This window comes from Dipodomys ordii, unplaced genomic scaffold (assembly GCF_000151885.1).
Source record: "Dipodomys ordii isolate 6190 unplaced genomic scaffold, Dord_2.0 Scaffold23, whole genome shotgun sequence".
Taxonomy (NCBI): Eukaryota; Metazoa; Chordata; class Mammalia; order Rodentia; family Heteromyidae; genus Dipodomys; species Dipodomys ordii.
The window spans coordinates 300240-326925 of NW_012267239.1; the positions used below are offsets into that span (position 1 = coordinate 300240).

Consider the following 26686-nt stretch of genomic DNA (forward strand, 5'->3'; position numbering starts at 1 on the left):
AAAAAAAAGAAATTAAAATTAAAAAAAGGAAAGCGCTTTTGAGCAAATTTCAAGAGAAATTACACCCTAGTATATTTTTGTGTACCTATTTGTTATAAAACGTCATTTGTATATAAATAAAAGTGTAACTTTCAGTTTCAGCTTTTGTCTTCATTCTTTCTCTATGTCTGATATTATCATCCAAACCCTGAGTTCATTCATGGTTAGGTTTAAGGAGCCAGGTTCCCTCGCTCGTTTCAGAGCCATTCTTAACCTGTTGCATGGCGAAGCACAGGGTAATAGACTTGTCCATCTTGCCCATAACTAGATGGATGGCCCAATTTGGACCTCAGTTTCCAGTTTAAATGACCTTTGGAGTGGTTTGTACTTCAGACACACTTTGTTTTGGTGGTTCTCATGTTTGAGTGCATGGCTTTTATGCTTACTAGGAAGCATTCTACTGCTTGAGCCATGTCTCTAGTCCTTTTTTAATACGGATATTTTTGAGATAGGGACTTTGCTTTTTGTTTTATCCTTCTTATCATAAGCTGAGATGATACTTGTATACTACCACACTGTTGAGATGATTCTCCTGAACATTTTAACCTGTATTGACCTCAGATAGTGATCTTCCTGATAGTAGTCCCCCAAGTAGCTAGAATTACAGTATAAAGCATGGCAACCAGCTGAGACACACTTTTAAAGCTTAATCCTTTGCATATATATGTTTTTAATGTTTTCAGCACTTAGAAAAAATGTTTGGCACAAAATTGGTACCACAGGGGTTTTTTTGAATGAATACTTTTTATTAATTAATACTTTAAATTTTTATTTTATTTTACTTTATTATTATTTTTTTATTGTGAAAGTACTGTACAGAGGGGTTACAATTACATGAGCAAGATAATGAGTACATTTCTTATCAAGCATTGTAGCCTCCTCCTTTGTTTCCCCTTCCCATCCCATCCTCTCCCCACCCCCCCACCCAACCCTCCTCGCCCTACTTTTAATTTTTTTGAACCCTGACTTTGTTAAAAATTTTTCTTGGGGAAGTGGCGCTGTGGCTCAAGTGGTAGAGTGCTTGCCTTGAGCTGACAAGCTGAGGGACAGAACTCAGGACCAGAGTTCAAGCCCCATGATCAACAAAAATAAATAAATAAAATGAATAAAACAATTTCTTTTGGGGCTGGGAAGGTGGCTCAGTGGTAGAGTGCTTGCCTTGAGCTGACAAGCTGAGGGACAGAACTCAGGACCAGAGTTCAAGCCCCATGATCAACAAAAATAAATAAATAAAATGAATAAAACAATTTCTTTTGGGGCTGGGAAGGTGGCTCAGTGGTAGAGTGCTTGCCTTGTATGCATGAGGCCCTGGGTTCGATTCCTCAGCACCACATAAAAAAAAGCCGGAAGTGGTGCTATGGCTCAAGTGGTAGTTTGATTGCTTTTATATCAGTAATGTATATGTTTCTAACAACTAACTTCAGTTAACTTTTTGTTGCAGAATTAATATACTTGGGAAGTAATCTAGAAACCATAATTATAATTTGGTATATTAGAAGTAATGTTGCTGAATACTTGGATTGAACATGCCTTTTTCCTTTAAAAATTCTGAATTAAGAATAGTCTTCAGGCAAGACAATTTATTTGCATGTATGCATACCTCCTCCATATGTATGTGCATATATATGTATATAGATATTTAATATAGTGCTAAGAATATTAAAACTTTTATGGTCTTTGTGCAGACACAGTTAAAAAACTCCAGGACCAAAAGCATGACATGGAAAGAGAAATCAAGACACTCCACAGGAGACTTCGGGTAAGATAAACCTTGTTAGGAAACAGTTTTCTGCAATTTGAGATGTGGTCATTAATCTATCATTTACCTTAAGCTGTAAATACAGTGTGATATGGGTCCCATTGGGCTTTGAGTAGATGGTAAATGCTATCATTTCAAGTTGGTACTGGTGCTAGATTTGGGGTAGAAGAAAGTACTAGTAATTTATGAGTGAAGGTTTTAGGAGGATAGATTTAGGAACCTTGTATATTTGGAAAGACAACAAGTATTAGTTTTTAATTATAAAGTGTCCTAAGACTGGGCTTTTTTCATGTGTGTTTTATTTTTAAATTACATACATTTAGTTATGGGAGGGGTGGCATTTCACTGTGACATTTCCACATAGTTACAATGTTTTGGGTTTTTTAAACTGTACATATGTACATATATATATGCATATATATAGATATATAGGTAGATAGATATATGTCTTTTTTGGTATTGGGAATCAAACTCAAGACGTTATATTGCTTGTTTGTTTTTTTTGTTGGGTCCGGTCATGGGGCCTGAACTCTGGGCCTGGGCGCTGTCCCTCAGCTCCTCAGCTCAAGGCTAGCACTCTACCACTTGAGCCACAGCGCCACCTTCGGCTTTTTTCTTTTTGCTTATGTGGTGCTGAGGAATCGAACCCAGGGCCTCTGGCATGCAAGGCATGCGCTCTACCACTGAGCCACCTTCCCAGCCCTGAAGACGTCATATTGCTAGGCAAGCACTTACTCACTGAGCTACATCCCAATCCCACACATTTACAGCATATTCCCATCAGTCTCACTCCTCTATCACTCTTTCTTCTCCTCATCCCCCTCCCTGAAATAATTTCAGCAAGTTTTTGTTTTTCATACACGCGAACAATCAATTTTGACCGCATTCATCTTCTTTCATCCTACTTATTATGTATGTCGTATTATGTTATGAATGGATTTGATCAGCTTATATACTAACTTTAGAGTTTAGGTCTTGCTACAATTGCTCAGGCTATCTTCACGCTGTCAAAAAATTGCTTTGCGGGCAAAAGGGCTCCAGGATGGCCCAGCTGTGGCTGTGTTGGAGGTGGGGCCGTGGAGAACTTTCCTGCCCAGTCATACTGCCCCCTTCATGACTGTGGGAAGCAGCACGCCATACAGCTCCTCGCTGCCTCTTGTATAATTCTGTCTGCCTATACTGAGTTCAGTGTTTTTCTGCTGACTTCCTCTTCCTTTTCCTTTACTTTTGATTTTTTTTTCCTACTAGGTTTTGATGTCAGTTTATTTATAGTTTTGCACTGTATGGTTCACGTACCATTTATATACCTTCTTGAGCTTTCTAGAGGTAAAGTTCTAGACTTTTGATATTTATTTTTGTAAGATTAGCTTTGAAAAGCTTTATGTTATTCTCCTTAATATATATTGAACACTCGGATGCTTTAGTAAGCAGATCATCTAATCTTCCCTTTTTTTTTTTTAAGAACAGGTTTACTAATAGTTGTATTACTGGTTAGGTACAGACTGTAGCAATTCTCTAGGGTTTAAAAAGAATCATTAAAATGCATGATAGCAGTATAATCACACAGTTTTATTGCTTTAAAACCATCATTGTTTTCTTTGGAAATAAACTTTTTTTTCCTTTTTTTTTTTTGTCAGTCGTGGGGCTTGAACTCTGGGCCTGAGTTTTCTTTTCCTTTTAGTGCCAGTCCTGGAGCTTGAGTTTAGAGACTCGGTGCTGTCCCTGAGATTTTTTTGCTCAAGCCTAGCACTCAACCACATGAACACAGCTCTATCTCTGGCTTTTTGGTATTGGATATAAGAGTCTCAGACTTCACTGTTCTGACTGGCTTCAAACCTCCATCCTCCAATCTCAGCCTCCTGAGTAGCTAGGATTATAGGCATAACTAATATTTAGATTTTGTGTGTGTGTGTGTGTGTGTGTGTGTGTCTTGGGGCTTGAAGTCAGGAGTCTGGGTGCTGTTCTTGAGCTATTTTGTTCAAGGCTAGCACTCTACCACTTGAACCACAGCTCCACTTCTGGATTTTTGGTGGTTAATTGGAGATAAGACTCTCTTGGACTTTTCTGCTCAGACTAGCTTTGAACATTGATCTTTAGATCTCAGCTTCCTTCATAGCTAGGATTATAGTAGATATGACCCAACATGGCCGTTAACATTTACTTTTTTAATATAGGAAGAATCTGCGGAATGGCGACAGTTTCAAGCTGATTTACAAACCGCAGTAGTTATTGCAAATGACATTAAATCTGAAGCCCAAGAAGAGATTGGTGATCTGAAGCGCCGATTGCATGAGGCACAAGAAAAAAATGAGAAACTCACAAAAGAATTGGAGGAAATAAAATCACGCAAGTATGTTCTAAGAAACCAGTTGTGTACTATACTTCAGTAGAAAATACTTCAACACCAATTTAGTGATAAACTTTTTTGTTTTTGTGTTTGTCATTTCATGGGGCTTGAACTCTGGGCCTGAGTGCTGTCCTTCAGCTCTTCAGCTCAAGGCTAGTCCTCTACCACTTGAGCTACAGTACCACTTCTGGTTTTCTGGTAGTTTATTGGAGATAAGAGTTTCACAGACTTTCCTGCCCGGGCTGGCTTTGAACTGCGATCCTTAGATCTCAGCTAGGATTGCAGGCATGAGCCACTGGTGCCCAGCTTTAGTGAAAAACTTTTTGCATCTTATTTTATGAGACCTGTAAAATACTGCAGTCTGTATGAATCTTTCATAGTGTTTTTCTGTGCTCCTAGTCAACAACTTTGGAGGCAGATGATTTAGAACTGTACCTTATGATTCTTCTTATCTTACAATGATCCAGTCCTGTTGTTCCTTTTTCCTTTTCTTTTTCTATTTTTGTGCTAATATTGGGGCTTGAACTCAGGGTCTTGCATACTCCCTTAAGTATCCTCAAGGCTGGTGCTCTAGGCTCCACTTCTGGCTTTTTGCTAGTTAATTGGAGATAAGAGTCTCATGAACTTTTCTACCCAGGCTGCTTTTGAACCTTGATCATTAGATTTCAGCTTCCTGACTAGTTAGGATTACAGATGTGGGTCACTGGTTCCTGGCAAGTTTTTCTTTAAATTAGGGTAGACTTCCCTTGTGTCCCATTCTGAGGTGCTCCTTGCTTCTTATTAGCTAGATCTGATCTTGGTCAGCAACCTTAATTTCCCTGAGCAGCCTCAGTTTTCTCATCTTTGAAGTGAAGACAATACTACTTTCTTTCTTTCTTTTTTTTCTTGGGGGGTGGGGGGGTCTGGTCGTGGGGCCTGAACTGTGGGCCTGGGCACTGTCCTTCAGTTCTTCAGCTCAAGGCTAGCACACTACCACTTGAACCACAGCGCCACTTCCGGCTTTTTTCTTTTTGCTTATGTGGTGCTGAGGAATCGAACTCAGGGCCTCATGCATGCAAGGCAAGTGCTCTACCACTGAGCCACCTTCCCAGCCCAATACTACTTTCTTTATAGTATTGTAAGGAATAAATGAGATGGTACCTACAAAGTGTTCAGAGCAATGGCCAGTACACTTTAGCTAGTAATTTTAGAAACCTAAGTAAAGAATCAAAGTGAATTTCTCTCTACTTCTTATTTGAAGAAGGTCCATTTGTTTCAATCACATATCAATAGTACATTTTTTCTTCATCCAACAGATACTGGAAATGTATAAAATTTACTAGGTGAGAGGCCGTCAGGATACGATCTGAACTCAACAATGAGACACCATCTATGAGTGGGGGAGAGTAGTTTTGCATTTGAGGTTATTACAAACTGGATTATTCCTTGAGTAATTCTTAATTAGACATAGGAAAAAGTTAAAAAATAGTGTACCTATGACAACTTTATTTTATTATTCCCTAGTCTTAGTGTATGTCCCAGAGAAAAGTATTGCTAAACATTTTTCATTGGCTTCCTTAAGTAGAATTTGAATGAGGCTAAAGATTTTTGATCCTCCATTGATAGAATCTTTGTTACTTTTGTTTCTCTGTATATTATCAGAAATGCCTTATTTGGCAGTTATGATGAGTGACTGAAATTCTTTTTGTTTATTTTTGCCATTTTGGGGACCACAGAGGATCAAACTCAGGGCCTTATACATGCTAGGCAAATGTTCTACCACTGAGCCACACTCCTTGCTCTGAAATTCTCCTTTTAAAGGATCATTCCATTGGCTCCTAAAACCTCATGAATCTTTGAGATACATGTTTAAAGCAAGTTGCATTCCAAAAGAAGCAGCATCTTGTACAACAGTAATCGTCAGTAATTTTGAGGCTCTTCTACTTCCACAAGACCCATCATTCAGTTAGCATTGTTTTCATAGTAATACTAACAGGTTGTTAGCTCTTTTTACTGGGTTTTCCTTTTCCTTTTTGGATCTTGAGCTTGCTAGGCAGGCATTCTACCACTTAAGTATGCCCCAGTCCTTCTTGCTTTATTTTCAGGATAGGGTCTTATTTTATTTTGTATTTTATATTATATTTCATTCTGTCCTGTCCTGTCGTGTCCTGTCCTGTTCTGTTCTATGCCATGCCAGTCCTGGGGCTTCAACTTGGGACCTGGGTGCTTTTTTGCTCAAGACTAGCACTCTAAGCCGGGCACTGGTGGCTCACGCCTGTAATCCTAGCTACTCAGGAGGCTGAGATCTGAGGATTGCGGTTCAAAGCCAGCCCAGGCAGGAAAGACTGTGAGACTCCTATCTCCAATAAACCACCAGAAAACTGGAAGTGGCACTGTAGCTCAAGTGGTAGAGGACTAGCCTTGAGCTGAAGAGCTGAGGGACAGCGTCCAGGCCCAGAGTTCAAGCCCCACGACCGACCAAAAAAAAAAGACTAGCACTCTACCACTTGAGCCACAGCACTACTTCTGAATTTTTTTTTCCAGAAGTTTATTGGAGATATGACCCTGCCCTGGCTTTGAACTGTCATCCTCAGATCTCAGCCTCCTGAGTAGCTAGGATTACAGGCATAGGCCACTGTGTCTGGGCTATATATTCTTCTTTCTTTTCTTTTTTTGCTGGTCTTGGGTCTTGAACTTGGTCTAGGTGTTGTCCCTGAGCTTCTTTTTTTTTTTTGCTTATGTGGTGCTGAGGAATCGAACCCAGGACCTCAGGCATGCAAGGCAAGCGCTCTACCACTGAGCCACCTTCCCAGCCCTCCCTGAGCTTCTTTTGTTCAGGGTAGTGCTCTGTGAGACACAGCTCTACTTCCAGCCTTTTCTGAGGAGGTTATTGGAGATAAGAGTCTCACAGACTTTCTTGCTCAAGCTGGCTTTGAACCAGGATCATCAGACCTCATCCTCCTAAGTAGTTAGGATTTAAACATGAGCTACCTGCACCCAGCTAGGATGGGCTATCTTAATCATTTTTGAGAAACTTCCCACTAGAAGTCAGTCTTAATATCTGTAGTTTGTCTCCCAATTATTTTCAAATAAAAATGAAAAGACAGTAGTTTAAACAAAAATTATCACAGAATGCTTCCCTCAAGGCAACCTCATATATGGATACACAGCAAAAATGCCTTTTTGTACTTACCATTTTGTCACACGGAACATTAAAAATAGGATACCTGAGATTTGGTAAAATTAATACTTTACCCTTTCAGGAAAGGCATCTTTAGGTAAAACCTGCATTTTGTTTGGTTTGGACTTTTGGCACTTTTTAAATGTATGTGGTTGTTTAATGATTATGAATACAATTTGGTGCCAAGGCCTTGACTCATAAGGTTTATATTTTATCACTCTCAGTGCAAAAGTAAACATAGTGGCTGGGTATGGTGGTTCATATCTATAATCCAAGCTACTTAGGAGGCAGAGAGCAGGAGGCTCTTGATTCAAGGCTTAGGTAAAAAGTTAGTAAGACACCTATCTCAGTGAATAAGTTAGAAATAGTAAAGTACAGCTGTCATATCAGTTATGTGGGAAGCATAAATAGAAGAATCTCAATTCAGGCTGGTCATAGCAAAAGTGGGAGCCCCTAAAACTGAGGCTTAGCTCAGTTGGTATAGTGCCTGCATGATAATCACAAAGCCCTGAGTTCAAACCTCAGAACAAAAATTTTTTTAATTAAAAAAAAAAATATATATATATAAGGCATACTGGGTGCTGGTGGTTCATGCCTATTATCCTAGCTACTCAGGAGGCAGAGATTTGAGGATTGAAGTTTGAAGCCAGCCCAGAAAGAAGAGTCTGTGAGACTCTTATCTCCAATAAACTACTCAGAAAAAGCCGGAAGTGGTGCCGTGGCTCAAGTTGCAGAGCACTAACCCTGACCAAAAGAAGATCAGGGATAACACCTAGGCCAAGTACTGGCCCCAGTATAAGCCCCAGTACTGGCACGAGGGAGCGTGTGTGCGTGCGTGCGTGCGTGTGTGCGTGCGTGCGTGCGTGCGTGTGTGTGTGTGTGTGTGTGCCAGACACAGTGGCTTATGCCTGTAAGCATTCTCCTTTTGCCCTTTGTCTTATCATTTTGTTGTTCCCCTTGCCTTCCCTAATTCAGATAAACGTATATACAATAATCAGGGTACCAAAATCAAATACAATGACAGTAGGGGATAAACCATAGGGAGGAAAAATAGAAGAGAAACAAGAAAAAGCTGTGCACTGGTGGCTCATGCCTATAATTCTAGCTACTCTGGAGGCTAAGATCTGAGGATTGGGGTTCAAAGCCAGCCCAGGCAGGAAAAGCCCATGAGACTCTTATCTCCAATAAACCACTCAGAAAGCCGGAAATGGCTCTGTGGCTCAACTGGTAGAGCGCTCACTTTGAACTGAAGAGCTGAGGGACAGCACCGAGGCCCAGAGTTCAAGCTCCACTACCGACAAAAAAAGAAAAAAAGAAAAAAGAACAACAACGAAAAACCTCTTGTGTCCATGTTTTGGAGTTCATTTCACTTAGCATCATCTTATATGGTCACATGTACATAGCTATTGAGCTATTCTGCTGATCTGCTAGGATTATCCTAGACCTATACTAATAATTACAAAAGAGGGAAGCCATGGGACCTATGTTTCTTTGGGTCTAGCTTACTTCACTTAATATGATTTTTTCCCCCAAGTCTTTACATTTTCTTACAAATGGGACGGTGTCATTCTTTCTGATGGAAGCATAAAATTCCATTGTAAATATATAAATATATATACTACATTTTCTTGATCCATTCATTTATTGAGGGGCATCTGGGTTTGTTCCAACATCTCTGGCCATAAAAGAAATGCAAATCAAAAACAACACTGAGATTCCACCTCACCCTAGTTAGAAAGGCCCTTATCAAGAAATCTATTAATAACAGATGCTGGCAGGTATGTGACCAAAAGGGAATACTACTACACTGTTGGTGGGATTGTAAACTTGTTCAACTACTCTGGAAAGCAGTATGGAGGTTCTCAAAAGACTAAACATATAGCTCCCCGATGACCCAGCAATCCCATTTCTGGGCATTTACCCAAATGACCACAAACAGACCCATACTAAAGCTACCAGCACAACTATGTTCATCATAGCATTATTTACCATAGCTAATATTTGGAACCAGTCCAGATGCCCCTCAACAGATGAATGGATCAAGAAAATGTGGAATATAATTATTATTAATATTTTGTCAGTCCTTGGCCAGTCAAGGCCTGGGCACTGTCCCTGAGCGTCTTTTGTCCAAGGCTAATGCTCTACCACTTGAGCCACAGTGCCACTTCTGGCTTTTTCTGTTTATGTGGTACTAAGGAATTGAATCCAGGGCTTCATACATGCTAGGCAAGCACTCTACCACTAGGCTATATACCACTAGCCCTATAATTATATTTTTAATAGTAATTTTTCATAAGGATATTTTCATCATGTAAGTCCTGGGTTTACCTTAGTTTTTAGGTGAGATAAATATTTTATATAGTTCTTAGTTTTAATTAATGGATAAGTAAAAACTTTCTGGAGCCCTCAATAATGTTTAGGAGTGGAATGGATTTCTGAGAGCCAAAAGTTTGATTGCCATTATTGATCATTAAACTTTCTAATCATGACAACTAGCTGAATATGAATCCTATTGTACATTTTGAGGCAAAAAAGCCTGCCAGCAGAGTCAAATGACTACCAACAACAATTTTTCCTTAAGGACTGGCTTAATTTTTGTTCCTAAGTATACTTGATAGTTTTATGACATGCAAACTCTGCAATTGTAATCTCATTTCAGATAAAAAAAATTTATTAGCTCAGTAAGAAGGTCAGAAATGAATGGTAATTTACTTTTCTGATGACTCAGGATAAATTACCATGAGCTGGTAGGGGATTCATGTTACAAGTATGGCCTATTCTTCTAATTCTTCATAGATATTCTGTTTAGAGATTATAGCAGTTTTGTTTTATTCTTTAAGAACATGGGCTTTGGTTTCATTTCTTCATTTTCATGTCAAAGTACAACATATTAGCCAGAGCTGGCAAAAATTATCTACATAATGCTGAGGACTCCTGAGGACTGGGCCTTCCCAGCAGCAGAGCACTCTACTTCCCAGAAGTAGAGATTCCAGCTTCAAGTCAGGCCTGCAGCTAGTCTGCCTCCCATTTCATTGCTGATTACCTACTGATGTCCTCACTGGCACATACTTAGGTGAAATGGAATTTGATGGTTACTTAACTTACTTAACCTGATTTGAAAATTTTAATATCATTTCCTGATATTTACCAAGCAAATGAGACTATTAGACTGGTAGTCTATTCTACTTTAATTGTACATTTTGAAACAACAATAACAACAACCAAAAACAAAAATTAATACCTTTCACTGCTTTTCAATTTAGAGGGGAAAATGTATATGATCTCTCATACAGCCACACATGAAATGCCCAAAGTTTAATATTGTTTTTAGGCAAGAGGAGGAACGAGGCCGAGTGTACAACTACATGAATGCGGTTGAGAGAGATTTGGCAGCTTTAAGGCAAGGGATGGGACTGAGCAGAAGGTCCTCAACCTCCTCAGAGCCAACTCCTACAGTAAAAACCCTCATCAAGTCCTTCGACAGTGCATCTCAAGGTAAGTACTTCCTTGTCTCCTATGCTCATGGCATATGATTATACCACTTGCCGTGTGTTTCCTGGACTTTATCTTAGTCTCTTGGTCTTTTATATAATATCAAACTTTTATATAGTATCAATAAGCCAAAAGGCCAGATCAATTTTAATGGAGGAGTTAGAATCTGTTCTGCTTCAGAAGCCTTTGTCTCAGACCTTACCATGTATCTTCTCCTCATCTGGATCACACACGTTCTTATTATTTCCTTTTTTTTGCTGGTCCTGAGGCTTGAACTCGCACCACCGTCCCTGAGCCTCTTTGTGCTCAAGGTTAGTGTTCTACCACTTGAGCCACTTCTGGCTTTTTCTGAGTAATTTTTTGGAGATGAGTCTCATGGACTTCCCTGCCTGGTCAGGCTTCAAACCATGATCCTCAGATCTCAGCCTCCTGAGTAGCTAGCTAGGATTACAGGTGTGAGCCACCATGCCTGACTTCTTATGACTTTCAATAACTTCTTCTTTTTTTTTTTTCTTTGTTGGTTGTGGGGCTTGGACTCTGGGCTTGGACACTGTCCCTGTGCTCTTCAGCTTAAGGAGAGCGCTCTACTGCTTGAGCCACAGCACCACTTCTGGTTTTCTGATGGTTTTTATTGGAGATAAGAGTCTCACAGACTTTCCTGCCTGGACTGGCTGAACTCCTTTCCTCAAATCTCAGCCTCCTGAGTATCTAGGATTACAGGCGTGAGCCACTGACACCCGGCTTTCAATAACTTCTTTTCTAAAACTTCCATATATACAACTATAATTCTCTGCCCAAGGGAAAGTTCCCTTCCCTTTATCTTAGCTTCTTTAGTTCTATGTATCTTAGTGCATCCTTGAGATTGACACTCATGTGTCCTAGACTTTTTTTTTTATCGGTTTGAATTTAGGACCTAATACTTGTTTGACTTGCTTGTGGCTAGTGCTCTATCACCATGCCTCTAGTTTGGCTTTGTGTGTGCGTGTGTGCATGTGCGTGTGCATGTGTGTGTGTGTGCCTGTACTGGGACTTGAACTCAGGGCCTTGAGCTTTGTTGACTTTCTTGCTCAGGGCTGGTACTCTACCACTTGAGCCATACCTCCAATCTGCCAGCTCAGCTTTTTGCTGGTTATTTTGGCCTCTTAGACTTCTCTACCTGCACTTGCTTGAACTGTTGATCTATGGATCTCAACCCTCCTGAGTAACTAGGATTATAGGTGCGTGCCACCACTGCCCAGCACTTTCCTAGATATCTTATGTCCCAAACAAATCTTATGTTCCCCAGCTTTCTTCACCCATGCGTAAACAGGTATATATACATATATACTTCTAGAATAAGAAAATAATGGCCTTTACTGTGAAGTTATAATCATGTGACTATTCAGAATACTAACAAAGCACTTCTAATAAAACATTACATAATAATAAAGTACATCTCACTGACCCAGAAAAGAATTACATAAGAATTGAAAGTAGGTATTTAGACAAAGAATTGTACATAAAGTGTTCATGATGGCACTATTCACAGTAGGCTCTCTAGTGACTCTATGAATGGAATAATGAAACCTGTTAAAGCGTATTCAGTAAAGGGAGAATAAAAGAGTAATAGAAAAGGTAAATTTGATAAAAAGTATATATACATGTATGGAAATAGCACACTGAGAACCCTTTGTATAATTAGTATACACTAACAAAATAAAACACTCGTAAATGTCCATACAAGGACAAACAAAAAATACAGTGGAATAGAAACCTCCTCAGCCATAAGGAATCAAATATTGCTACATGCTGCCTTCGCAGTATTATATTCAGTGAAAGAAACCAGGCACAACAGACCACATTTTCATAGAGACAGAAAGCAGATTGCGATGGGCTGGGAAGGGTAGATGAAAAGTGACTGCTTAATAGGTATGGAGTTTCCTTCTGGACTGATGAAATAACTTTGGAGCTCGGTAGAAGTGGCGATTGTATAATATGGTAAATGTGCATAATGCCACTGAACTGTACATGTGAAAATGGCTAATTTCATCTTGTGTGAATTTTATCTTCGTGTAGAAGATACCGGTAAAATTCCCAATTCTAAGTGTGAGTACTTGGCTCTATCAAAAGGTCCTCAGTGGTCACTGTTTTATCTTGCCATGCTTTGGGAGGGCTTCAGTTCACTGATGTAGCTCATTTTGAATTTAACTCTTCTTCAAATGAATTATTATTTTGGTTTTTTAAAAATAACCATGTTTTTGCAGCCATTACTAGAACCTAGATATATAAAAATAAATACAAAGTATGTATAAATAAGATATATATATATATACATACATACATATATATATACATATATATATATATACACATATATATATATATATATATAGTTGGATAGTTCAACTATTAGGAAGATTGACATACAAACACACATATTAAATAGATGTCAGGTAGAGCGGTCAATTCTACTGGAGGAAGTAAGGAAAGATGAGCAGGAGCGCACCTTTCTTTGATATAATACTCAATTGCTGGATATCTACAAAATGTCTGGCCTCTTATCTAAAGCACTTTTATGTGTATGTATTCCTCCCTCCTTCCTTCCCTCCTTCCTTCCCTTCCTTTATTCCATGAACTCAGGGCTTTGTGCTTGCTAGGCAAGTGCTATAGGCCATTGTAGGCAATGCCTACAACCTATCTCTGTTTATTTTGTTTATTTGTTTTATACCAGTCCTGGGGCTTGAATTCAGGGCCAGGGCATTGCCCTTGAGATTCTTTTGCTCAGGGTTAATATTCTACCACTTAAGCCATAACACCATTTCCAGTTTGTTGATGTGGTACTGAGGAATTGAACCCAGGGCTTCATGTACGCTAGGCAAGCACTCTACTAAGCCACATTCCCAACCCCTGTTGGTTTGTTTGTTTCTGGTTTGGGGGCTTGAACTCAGGGGTTGGGTGCTATCCCTGAACATGAGCCATTGGTGCCCTGCTCCATCTCGTATTTTTGTTGTTGTTGTTTCGTGTGTGTGTGTGTGTGTGTGTGTGTGTGTGTGTGTGTGTGTGTTTTGCTGGAGATTGAATCTAGAATCTTGATGCATGACCCTCGGTAAGTACACTGTACCTTTGGGCTATACTCCTCAGTCCTCTTTTTTTAATACGTAGATTTCATTGGTTTACGGACTACTTTTGTAAAGTAATTAACAGCAAAAATGAAATACTGGCTTAAGGAGGCAGAGAGTTTACCTGGTAGGAGGGGAACCTGTCTTGAAGGGCATAGGTTAGGCAGCAGCTAAGGTAGTGGGAGGGGGTGGGGTGGGGGAGATTCAAGAGTTTTGGCTTATCTAGTGAATTGTTAAATGGAGTCCAGTTAAGAAAGCTTCTATTCACACTGTAAAGTATTCAGTTTTTACTTGTTTGTTACTTTTGTAGTACCAAACCCTGCTGCAGCTGCAATTCCTCGAACGCCTCTGAGTCCAAGTCCTATGAAAACTCCTCCTGCAGCAGCTGTTTCCCCCATGCAGGTAAGGGCTGGGAGCCCCAAAACCTGAAAATGAAATCTCTTCTTTAAGTCACACATGCATGACTCAGGTAGGCACTGATTGCCTGAGAGAGGCATATGTGGAATTTGTTGCCTAAGACTGTATATTCTTCATGGAAGTAAATCATAAATATAAATGTATTATTCTAGAAAATGTAGATGACTCTGTAAGATGCTATGTTTCATCTTTTCTGCCTAGTGAGTCACTTCAAAATTTAGTGACTTAAAAGTGCAACTATCTTTTTTTTTTAATTATTTATTTTTTTATTTGTGAACATACTGAACAGAGGGGTTACAATTACATGGGCAGGATAATGCGTACATTTCTTACCAAGCATTGCAGCCTCCTCCTTTGGTTTACCCTTCACATCCCTTCCCAGCCTCCCCCCTCCCCCCAAAAAAGTGCAACTATCTTATTAAAAATTGTTTTAGAGCGCTTGCCTTGCATGCCTGAGGCCCTGGGTTTGATTCCTCAGCACCACATAAGCAAAAAGAAAAAGTCAGAAGTGGCGCTGTAGCTCAAGTGGTAGAGCACTAGCCTTGAGCTGAAGAGCTGAGGGACAGCACCCAGGCCCAGAGTTCAGGCCCATGACCAGACCCCCCCCCAAAAAAAAATAAATTAAAAAAAATTGTTTTAAAATTTGACGTAGATGTACAAAGGGGTTTCAACTTAACAAGTTGGGTTATGAGTATAGTACATCTTGATCGTTGTCACCCCTTTCATCATTGTTCCTCATCTTTTCCATATTGAATATAATGACTATATTTGCCCCCAATTCCTGTCTTTATTCATCTGACCCCCTTCTCTTTCCTATACCCAAAATGTTTCAGCTCCCTGGTATTCATTTGTTAGACTGTTCATTAGTTGTTCAGAGGAGTTACGCCATTGGAATCCTCCCCTGGGTATACCATACATTAGTCTGTTGTGTATGTATGTATATAGCTGAACATATTTTCATATATGTTTAAAATTTAGGTCTAACCTCTACATATGAAAGCACGAGTCATTAATCTCTAGATTCATCAATTTCCCTGCAAATGACATAATATTCAACACACTGTTCTTTCTGATAGATGAGTATGTGTGTGTGTATGTATGTATATATATATATTTATAGTGTGTGTATGTATGTGTATATATAAGCATAAATACATATATACACACATTTTCTTCATCTGTTATCCATGAAATGGCAGATATCCTATTTTTACTTTCTGGGTTGGCTAGGCAGTCCTTTGCTGCTGTGCTCAGGCTCAGTATTGTGATTGCAGTATCAGGCAGAGTTGGCTGGGGCCTGAGCTTAGCTGGATCCTGGCCCCTTCTTTCCACACGTTTTTTTCTCTGATTCCTTCATCCCTTGGTCCAGCTCCAGGAGAATAAAAGTGGAAGTTAGCAAAAGCCATGTTGAGAAGATCTCAACATGGATCTTAGGCAGAATCACTTGTAGCTTGCTGTTTTGGTCCAAGCAAGGCACAGGATCATCTCAGATTTAGAAGGGGAAGGATCTGAACAAGGCATGAGTGCAGAGAAGCAGTATACATTTGGGGCCATTTTGCCACAGTGTAGCATGAAAACATGATTGATTCACATTACATTCAAGCTTCAGAAGTTACCTTTCATTGCTGTTGGGGGAATGTAGGCCAAGAGCAAGGTGGGGTCTGTTCTCTGTGGTGCTCAAAAGCCAAAGTGTGGCTTAATGGAATATATGTGATACAGAGAAGTCTTGGCCATACCTACTCTCTAAAACAATAGGACATAGGAACATTTTCCTTTTGAATTAACTTTTGTGCTATGCTAATTATTGGTCATGTATTTTATGAGTGGACTTTTGCAGAGTGTTAGCTTTGTCTTGGGATGTTGGGGGTACTGCATGGGAATTAGGACACCAACTCAAAAGGAACTCAGCAAGGCAAAGTTTACTTTTGCAGAAGAATACACCATCAGTCACAGCAGGCAGGCTGCTCCCCTTTTATCCCTAACCCAGCAGGCCCTGCCCTCTGTTCACACTGGCTGAGCTCAAGTTCACAATCTGCATTAGAATTTGGCTTAATTAACAGGAACAGGATGTCTTAACAGGAACAAGATGTAACCAAAATTCAGTGAGTTTGTAAAAGTGTAGCGGAAATATCCTACTCCTGTTTTCATATCTGTATATGTATGAAATGCAGTCAACAAGGGCCACGCTTCCGGAGTAGCTAGGATTATAGGCACGAGCCACCATGATTTTTGTTGGTGGTGGTGGTACTGGGGTTTGAACTTAGGACCTCATTCTTGCTAACTAGGTGCCTTACTTACCCCTTGAGTCAGGCCCTAAGTTTTTAGAGCATAGCCGAAGCTGTTTGAAACCCATGACTCTTCTGCCTTTTCTTCTTCACCTTGTTGATTATCAGCATGAGAATTTTTAAATGCATATATTCCCAGGCTTCATCTTAGTGAACCAGAATCTCTGGGGACTAGAGTCTAAGGTTGGGATTGCTAGGTTTTGTTTTTTTTTTTTTTAAACTCCCTGGGTGGGAATTCTCTTCTGACCATGAGGGAGTTGCAGGAGTTACTATCACAAACAAATAGAAAACAGGACAAAATGTAAGAACCAATTATTTTCAGACATTGTAATGTCTGAAAAAGTAATAGAAAACTGTTATTCCTAGAAAATGAAGGTACATAGGAAAACCCTGCTATGGCCCATGTTCTTTTTTTCTTGGAGGCAATTTCCAGATGATGGTGCCCAGAGATGAACTGCCTTGGAGCAAAGCAGGGAAGCCAGTCAGATCTAAGGGGACAGTACTGGGATTTTGACTTCATGCTTACTAGTAAATGCCTCTACTATTGTTTTTTTGGGGGCGGTTGGTCATTGGGCCTGAACTCTGGGCCTGGGCGCTGTCCCTCAGCTCTTCAGCTCAAGGCTAGTGCTCTACCACTTGAGCCACAAGACCACTTCTGGCTTTTTCTGCTTATGTGGTGCTGAGGAATCAAACCCAGGGCCTCAAGCATGCAAGGCAAGCGCTCAACCACCCAGCCACCTTCCCAGCCCTATATGGAGGTTTTTTTAAATTTAATGAATTGCCATTAGATATTTCAAGAATTTTTAAACAAAATAATGCAGTCATTATCAGGAGACCAGTAATCAGGGGTCTGCAGGGGAAAGATGGATGAAACTGTAAAAGGACCATAGAAAAAATCTTTATGGGGGCTGGGAAGGTGGCTCAGTGGTAGAGTGCTTGCCTTACATGCATGAGGCCGTGGGTTCGATTCCTCAGCACCATATAAGCAGAAAAAAAAAGCCAGAAGTGGCGCTGTGGCTCAAGTTGGTAGAGTGCTATCCTTGAGCTGAAGAGCTGAGGGACAGCGCCCAGGCCTAGAGTTCAGGCCCCACGACCGGACCCCAAAAAAACCCCCCAAAAACAAAAACAAAAAATCTTCATGATGACAGAAAAGTTCTATATCTTGATTATCACTATCCTGGTTGCAATGTTTTTTTTTTTTTCCCAGTCGGGGCTTGAACTCAGGGCCTAGGCACTGTCCCTGAGCTTTTTTTTGCTCAAGGCTAGCACTCTACCTCTTGAGCCACAGTGCCACTTCCGGCATGTTCTGTTTATGTAGTAGTGAGGAATCCAACCCAGGGCTTCATGTATGCTAGGCAAGCACTCTACCACTAAGCCACATTCCCTGCAGTGTTTAACTACAGACTTACCAGGTATTAGTATTTGGGAAAACTGAGTGAAGAGAACATGAATTTCTGTATTATATCTTACAACTATATATGAATCTACATAAATCTATAAATCTCATAATATTGGAAGTTTTTAAAAAGTTCGTTAATCCCATGGTATGCCTATGGCGTATGAATGTTATAACATTACTATAGCACAGGATGCAAATTTATGTTTCATCTTTGCAACACTTTTTTTCATGTGAGTTTTAGTACCAGATTTTACCTGACTTTGTATTATGTATCTTATGATTTCAGAGACATTCCATAAGTGGACCAATCTCAACATCCAAGCCCCTAACAGCCTTGTCGGATAAAAGACCAAACTATGGAGAAATCCCTGTTCAAGGTACATCTAAAAAAATGTCAAAATCTTTGTTTTGTTAGTTAGATTCTTTTGGCTGCTTTGGCTAATTATTTGCTACTTTCTTTGCTATTGACATCATATCAGGCAATCTGGTATACATTTGTAGCCAAGGTTACTAGTATATCTGGTGATGCTCCAGGCTCAGTCCCTATCTCAGGAAAAAAAAAATAAAAGGAAAGAGTACTTTATGTATTAATTACAAGTGGGGAAATGAGTTATTATTAATGAATGTAGTTTTTACAACTCTTTAAGGTTGTTTGTTTTTGGTACAGGGTTTTTCTATGTAGCCCAGGCTGATCTGAAACTTAGGATCTTCTCCTCTTAGAAAGACCTCTTCTAAAGAAACAGTGAAAGGTTTAGAATCTCCTTGGCCTAAACCCTGCCTTTCTTTCTTTCCTTTATATACCATTTTCTCAGTAGACCTTCACAGGATTTACATGGGAGGAAAGGCACAAAGTTACATAGTACTCCTCAGATGCATCCTGACCTACCTCTTAGCCCCTATGATGATGTCCCCAATCTAAAACGGTATATAGCTCATGGAGTGCTTAAGTCCCTCTCTTTAGGCTCTCCTAAACTCTGGAGTCAGACTTGCACTCTGACACTCAGCTCATTTTTAAAGCCTTGCTTATCCACCCCTCTTCAGTGAGGCCCTAAGTGTCATTGTAATATTGTGAATATGTCCCAGGGGAGGAGATGAGTGGACAAAACAACAGCTAGAGCCTGTAAAGTGTTTAGCACTATTTTATCCCATAATAAATATCCACTGTCGGCTTTTATTAATTATCTCTGTGAACTTAGTAGCACAAATGGCTGATGAATCTTAATAGCCTACAAGTAAAAAAATTTAAACAACTGAGTACTGTAGGATTTAAATTTTTAAATTATCTTTAAGTAGTTGTACAAAGGAGGTGCCATATGACAAAGCAGTTTATGAATACAGTTCATCTATTTGTTGTTGTTGTTGGTCGTGGGGCTTGAACGCTGAGGCCTGGGCGCTGTCCCTGTGCTCTTCAGCTCAAGGCGAGCACTCTACCACTTGAGCCACAGCACCACTTCCAGTTTTCTGGTGGTTAATTGGAGATAAGAGTCTCACAGAAATTAAATTAAAAAAAAAAAAAAGAGTCTCACAGACTTTCCTGCCCGGGCTGGCTTTGAACCAATGATCCTCAGTTCTAAGCCTCCTGAGTAGCTAGGATTGCAGGCATGAGCCTGGTGCCCGGCTTGAATACAGTCCATCTTGATCAGTGTCACCTCCTTCAACATTCTCACTCTTCTACACACCCCTTCCCTCTTAGATGTACTATTTCCTGTTGTTGATTTTGCTGTGTTTTGACCTAGTCTTTCTAACTGTAGGATTTTGTTTGCTGCCAACGAAGAGCTATGAAGAAGTATCTATACAAATTGTGTTCTGGGCTATATGCATTGAGGGCAGAGATGGAAATCAGTGGCTCAGGCACTCTCCTTCTGCAGCTAACTACATGTGCCCTGGCCTGAGGATAAAGTCTACCTGCAGTCTATGCCATTGTGGTCAGGGCAGGTACCAGGCAGCCACAGATTCTGGAATATGTGTAACTGTGGGATGATGCCCTCAAGCTTTGGTTAACTAGCTTGCCACTTCTGTGTGGTACTAGGCTGGAAATGCCTTGTAGGAAGGATCCTATCTGGAGGGCTCTCTACTTCTTTCTAGAGCATCTGGTTGGGCTGCAGCAGAGTGAGATTTACAAGGGGAAGACCCATCTCTGGCAGTATTGTTCAAATGTACTTGAGTCACTTTTTTTTTTTTTTTTTGGCCGGTCTTGGGGCTTGAACTCTGGGCCTGGGCTCTGTCCCTGAGCCTCCCTGTGCTCAAGGCTAGTACTCTATCACTTGATCCACAGCACCACTTCTCTTTTTCTGTGTATATGGTGCTGAGGAATCAAACCCAGGGCTTCCTGCATGCTAGGCAGGCACTCTACCACTGAGCCACATTCCCGTCCCTGAGTCACTTCTTTAAATATGGGATCCTAGACCTCTTAGCTCATGGGCTTCTAGGAAAAGGAGCTTGGAAATTCCATTTTCATAAGCACCACAAGGGACTCTTAGCATCAACTTGGGAATCTGAGCAAAAAATGAAAAAGTTTATTATTTCTGGCTTTTGTGGGTAAAGAAGGTGGAAGTTCTGTGGACCAAGGTTACTGAAAACAAACTAAATGTCTTAAAATTCTGTTCCTAGTTCTTTTCTTTTTATTACTTGGTGCCTCATTGACATGGCATTGGGCATGAAGTGTGTACCAGAAGCTGTGCTAGTGCTGTTCCTATTCTCTCCCTAGACTCTTCTAATGTCTTAATGAGGTTTAGTTGGAACATTGCAAATACAGGATATAGGGAAACACTGGGATGAATTTTTATGTGGGAATTTGTTGATCTTTTAAACAGTTATTAGAAAGATGACTACCTACAAAATTAAGAACAAGCAAATGACTTGTAGCCATACTAAGCTATTATTTCCTGGTCATAAAATCTACTGTGGTTATCGAAACTGTGACAAGAATAGGATTTCTGAGTTCTGTCTTAAGCTGCTTTTCTTCTTTGTCTTGGCATAATTTTTTTTTTTCATTTATTTTATACTAAATGTATTCCTGGGCTCTGTAAATTCAGTGGCACAACTTGGGTACTTTGCTCACCTAGATGTGTTCAGTGACTAGGGAGCTACCTCTAAACCCTTCAGTTCAGCATTATTCTCTGCATTCTTAAACTCGTGCAACAGAAAACTCTTTTTTGGGCCACCGACCCTGTGTCCAGCCCCACTGTTTGGCCTGGGCACACCTGCCAACTCCACCACTGTAACACCAGAATGGCACACATGGCTTCTTTAAAGTGACATCTTTCAGATGCTCAGTCGCTTTTCGAATATGTTTACCCTTGATGGCTTGGGCTGTTTCTCTGGTGTTCTTAAACTGAACACAAAGATTTGAACCTCTTGGCTTGTATGATTTTTTATAGGGTTTTCAGGTTAAGCAGATCACCTCAGGCCAGGAAGAGTGGCATAATTTTTTTTAATCTAGTATATAATTTTCATTTTGAAAGTTTAAGTGAAATTACTGAAATTTAAAAGGTCCTGTCTCTTATTCTACTTACACTTAAATAAGAGAATTTTGTTTTTCTAATTAGTATTTTATCATGTGTGCGTTTATGTTACAGCACCATGCCTGATTGGATGTTAAGTTGCAAAAAAATGTCTCAGGTTCAGCCAATAAAAATCTCCTTATTAATGGATGTGTGCTTGCACTCTCTCTCACACTGCTCCCCCCTTCCCCCTCCCCCCTCTATGTCATGGGGCTTAAATTTAGGGCCTGGGCACTGTCCCTGAGCTCTTTTTCTCAAGGCTAGTACTCTACCACTTTCAGCTACAGTGCCACTTCCAGTTTTCTGGTGGTTAATTGGAGATAAGAGTCTCATGGACTTTTCTGCCCAGGTTGGCTTTGAACCTCCATTCAAAGATTTCAGTCTCCTGAGTAGCTAGGATTACAGATGTGAGCCACCAGTGCTCAGTTCAGATGCTCTTTTACTAGTACTTTTGGCAATTGAATTTAGTGGCAGGGTTTGTTGATGCTTCCTCCAGGAATCTTTATATCATGTATCAGTTAGCTCTGGTGGGAGGTAGCTACCTGGCAAAAGAGCTGGAAAAGTTTTTACTTTCCCACTAACTCAGTGGAATTAGGAGGTCTTCAGTATTCAGCAACTGGTGGTGTCTGGATGAAAAGCTTGAGATTACTTGATGCTGATCAGTGTAGTATTGCTTTGACCATTGCCAAATAATGGTGTTTTAGTCAACTGTAGATCCATTATTAAATGGTAACCATCATTTAATAATGGCAATTCTTCCATTGGAAGTTGATTAGTCCAAGTGTAGCCATTAATTATATGGATATGTTTTCCATTCTTATAGTTGTATCTTTTCCAGAATGTGATATAAATGAAATTGTACAATGTACAGTCTTTTAAGTCTGTCTTCTCTAAGCAGTATGCGTATGTTTTGTTCTTATTGGGAAGCTTGTTTTATAAATAAATACCAGTTAGACCCAGGTCTTCTATTTCCTTACTGATTTCATGCCAACTTCTTCTATTATCAAGTATTGAACTCTCCAAGTATTTTGATTTTCAATTCTACCTATTTTTACTTTCATTGTTTTAAAGTTCTTTTTTTTTTTACGTTTATTTAATTGTAAAGGTGATGAACAGAGGGGTTGCAGTTACCTAGGTAAGGTAATGAATACATTTCTTGTTGAACAGTGTTACCCCCTTCCTCTTTTATTTTCCTGCTAGTCCTGAGGCCTAAACTTAGGGCCCGTCCCTGAGCTTCTTTTGCTCAAGGCTAGCACTCTACCATTTGAACCACAGCACCACTTCTGATCTTTTCTGTTTATGTGGTACTGAGGAATTGAACCCAGAGCTTCATGCATGCTAGGCAAGCACTCTACCACTTAGCCACATTTTCAGCCCTAAAGTTCTTTTTTTTTTTTTTTTTTTTGGTTGGTTGTGGGGCTTGAACTCTTGGCCTGGGCACCATCCCTCAGCTCTTCAACTCAAGGCTAGTGCTCTACCACTTGAGCCACAGCCCCACTTCTGGTGTTCTAAGTGGTTTAATGGAGGTAAGAGTCTCTCGGACTTTTCTGCCCAGCTGGCTTTGAACTGCCATCCTCAGAGCTCAGCCTCCTGAGTAGCCAGGATTACAAGCATGAGCCACTAGCACCTAGCCCTGAAGTTATTTTGATAGGTACATTCACATTTATAATTGTTAGGCCTTCCAGAAAATTGAACCCTTTATTATTGTATAATGATCATTTTACTCTTGATTATGTTCCTTGTTTGGAAGTTTTCCATGTCTTATACTAATATAGCTACTCCATTCTACTCTTCTCTTGGTTAGTGTATCATGGTGTGTCATTTTCTTTCATTTGTCTTTATCTATGTGTAAATTTGTCTTTGTCTATATTTAAAGTGGACTTTTTATAGACAGTATATGGTTGGTATTCTTTTAATCTATCTTTTAAGTAATAGATTTAGACTTTGTATGTGTTGGGTCTTTTTATTCTTAGACTGTCTTAATTGGTAGATTTAGACTATGTGTGTGTGTGTGCATGTGCATGCATGCACATACATGCATGCTGGTTCTGAGGCTTAAACTGGTGATGTCTGTGCTGTTCCTTAGCTTTTTTGCTCAAAGCTGGTACTCTACTACTTGAGCCATGCTTCCAATTTCAAGCGTTTTGCTGGTTAATTGGAAAAGTGATTCTCACAGATTTTTCTGCCAGGGTTGGTATATAACCATCCTCAGATCTTAATCTCCTGAATAGCTAGGATTACAAATAGGAGCTACCAGCTCTAGGTTCCTTCCAAGCAAGGTTTGACCTCAGGAACTTGAGTTTTTAGGCAGGTACTGTACTATTCAAGCCCAGCCCTAGACCATTTATTCTCTTCCCTCCAGTACTAAGGATTGAACTCAGGGCTTTATGTTGATTCAGCTTACTTGCTCAGTGGTACTCCACAACTTTAGCCATACCTCTAGCTCAGCTTTTTGCTGGTTATTTTAGAGAAAGAGTCTCATGGACTTTTCTGCCTGGATGACTTGTAACTGAAATTCTCCAGATCTTACAGTACTTAATATCTAGGAATAGGCATTGGCCACTAGCACCTAGCTCATTCACTTTTAATGTGCTTATTGATATGGTTGGACTAAAATTTATCTGGTTGATAAATGTTTTCTATTTGATTTGTATATTTTATGTTTCTCTCTTCTCTTGATCATTATTTTTTCTTTCTCTATTTTGCCTCCTCTGTCAACTTATTATTTATATACTTCCTTTTTATTAGTGGTTGCTTTGTTAGCCTTGGCCTTAGTTAGGCCACACAAAGTTTGGTTAAGGGAAGCTGTTTTGTGAAGTATAGGATGTTTAGTGGTATCCCTGGCTTCTATCCACTGGAGGGTGAGTGTCCACTAGGATGCTAGTAAGCTCCCCACACCAGTGTTCTCAGTTATGTCCCTGGGGGATTATTTTCTCCATTTGAGCACCAAGAGGCATGATCATCACAGTTTTATTTGTATAATTTCTACAAAGAAATTGAAACTACAAGAGAAAAATCAAATCAGAAATCCTAACTGACCTTGTATATTTTCTTACCTTTTCCAGTAGGTACTTTAACATATTAATCATAATCATTAGAATGCCTGGTCAGATAGTTCCAACATTTGTGTCATATCTGAATCTTGTTTTATATATACACTCTGCCTTATTGTAGTGAGGTGGCTATGTTGAATTTCCCTACCCTTTGTTTCTGGTTTCTGGTTTTTGTTTTGCCTTTTTTTTTTTTTTTTGGACATATTGCCATTCAGCCCAGATCTGAGTGACTAGATTACAGGCAAGCTAGCCTTTTCTTGCTTGCTGTATTTTTATATTTGTTTGTTGAAAATGAATGTCTTATTAGAAAATAGATTAGACTTTGTGTCTTATAGTAGGCACCTACTTTCCTTCCGGTTGGTCTTTAGCTGTGGGAGTTTCAGAAGGTCTACTCAGGAGATGGACCAGGTTAGAGTTTTGTTGTTGCTGTTGTTTGTCTTCAATGAATGAGTTTCCATTTCTTCTAGAAGTACTTTGAATTTCAAGTGGGGACTAGATTTTCATAAGTTCTTTCTCAATGTTGGTTCAATTTTCAACTTTAGATTGTCCTTTGAATTGTATTTCAGGGATCACCTATCTTATATTCTTAAAACTCTTTCAGCTGAGATTTCCTATTTCCTTGCAGTAGAGTTTTCTTTGTAACCTTGATCATATTTGCTGGGAAGTGGAGGTATGGCTTAACACGATAGAGCACCAGCCTTCAATGGAAAAAGCTAAGTGAGAGCTTGAGGCCCCAAGTTCAGGCCCCAGAAACAGCACCAAAACACACACACACACACACACACACACACACACACCACCAACACACACACCACCAACACACACACCACCAACACACACACACACACACACACACACACACACACACACCCCACCAACACACACACACTCCCCTTTTTGACTAATACTAACATATAAGCTATCGTCACTTAGCGGACCATGAGTAGCAGGCATGATGACCATGTTATCTCCAGCTGTCTATCTGAAGTAAATAGAATTTATCTATGGTTAGATGTATCTGTTTATCTGTCTCTCTTTTTTTCCTTTCTTGCTCCCCCCTGCTTCTCTCATATCAGTACCTGGGATTGAACTCAAGAGTCTTGGACTGGGCTGGGAAGGTGGCTCGGTAGAGTGCTTACCTTGCATGAGGCCCTGTGTTCAATTCCTCAGCACCACATAAACAGAAAAAGCCAGAAGTGGTGCTGTGTCTCAATTGGTAGAGCCCTGAGCTGAGGGACAGCATCCAGGGCCAGAGTTCATGCCCCACGACCGACAACAATAACAACAACAAAAAAGAGCCTTGAGCTTACTTGATAGGCAGTCTGCTACTTAAGCCATGACCTCAATGCTTTTTTGCTTAGGTTATTATTTATTATTATTATTATTATTATTGCCAGTCCTGGGGCTTGAACTCAGGGCCTGGGCACTGTCCCTGTGCTGAAGGCTAGCACTCTACCACTTGAGCCACAATGCCACTTCTGGCTTTTTCTGTAGTACTGAGGAATCGAACCCAGGGCTTCATGTGTGCTAGGTGGCAAGCACTCTACCACTAAACCACATTCCCAGCCCTGCTTTGTTTTTGTTTTTGTTTTGTTTGTTTTGTTAGTCATAGAGCTTGAACTCTGGGCCTGTCTGGGTGCTGTCCCTCAGCTCTTCAGCTCAAGGCTAGTGCTCTACTACTTGAGCCACAGCGCCACTTCCAGCTTTCTGGTGGTTAATTGGAGATAAGAGTCTCACAGACTTTCCTACCTGGGCTGGCTTTGAACCGTGATCCACAGATGTCAGCCTCCTGAGTAGTTAGGATTACAGGTGTGAGCCACCAGCTCCAGCCTTGTTTATTTTTTGAGATAGTGGGGTTTTTTGTTTGTTGGTTTGCCTGAGTCTAGTTGGATTGTGATCTTCCTGCTTATACTTCTTTTATAACTGGTATACAGATATGGTGCCACCATACCCAGCTCTTTAGGGTCTCATTTTTTGTCCGGGCTGGCCTCTCAACTGGAATACTCCTACTCTCTGCCTCTTGAGTAGCTGAGATTGCAGGTGTGAACTATAGCATCCAGTAGGGCTTATGTCTTTATCTGAACTCTGAATCTTACTTCTTTGAGCATTTTCAGATGCTATTAGTCTTTTTTTT

The 26686-nt window shown here is 40.1% G+C and overlaps 1 protein-coding gene across 1 annotated transcript in view; it reads left to right on the plus strand.

The window, feature by feature from the left end:
• Specc1l (sperm antigen with calponin homology and coiled-coil domains 1-like) overlaps positions 1–26686 on the plus strand; it is a 176340-nt gene that overhangs the window by 73157 nt on the left and 76497 nt on the right. Inside the window, exons 6-10 of the mRNA XM_013014417.1 lie at positions 1725–1798; positions 3973–4148; positions 10637–10800; positions 14206–14297; positions 18283–18373. Of these exons, the coding sequence (XP_012869871.1) occupies positions 1725–1798; positions 3973–4148; positions 10637–10800; positions 14206–14297; positions 18283–18373 (597 nt within the window). The remainder of the gene's footprint in view (positions 1–1724; positions 1799–3972; positions 4149–10636; positions 10801–14205; positions 14298–18282; positions 18374–26686) is intronic.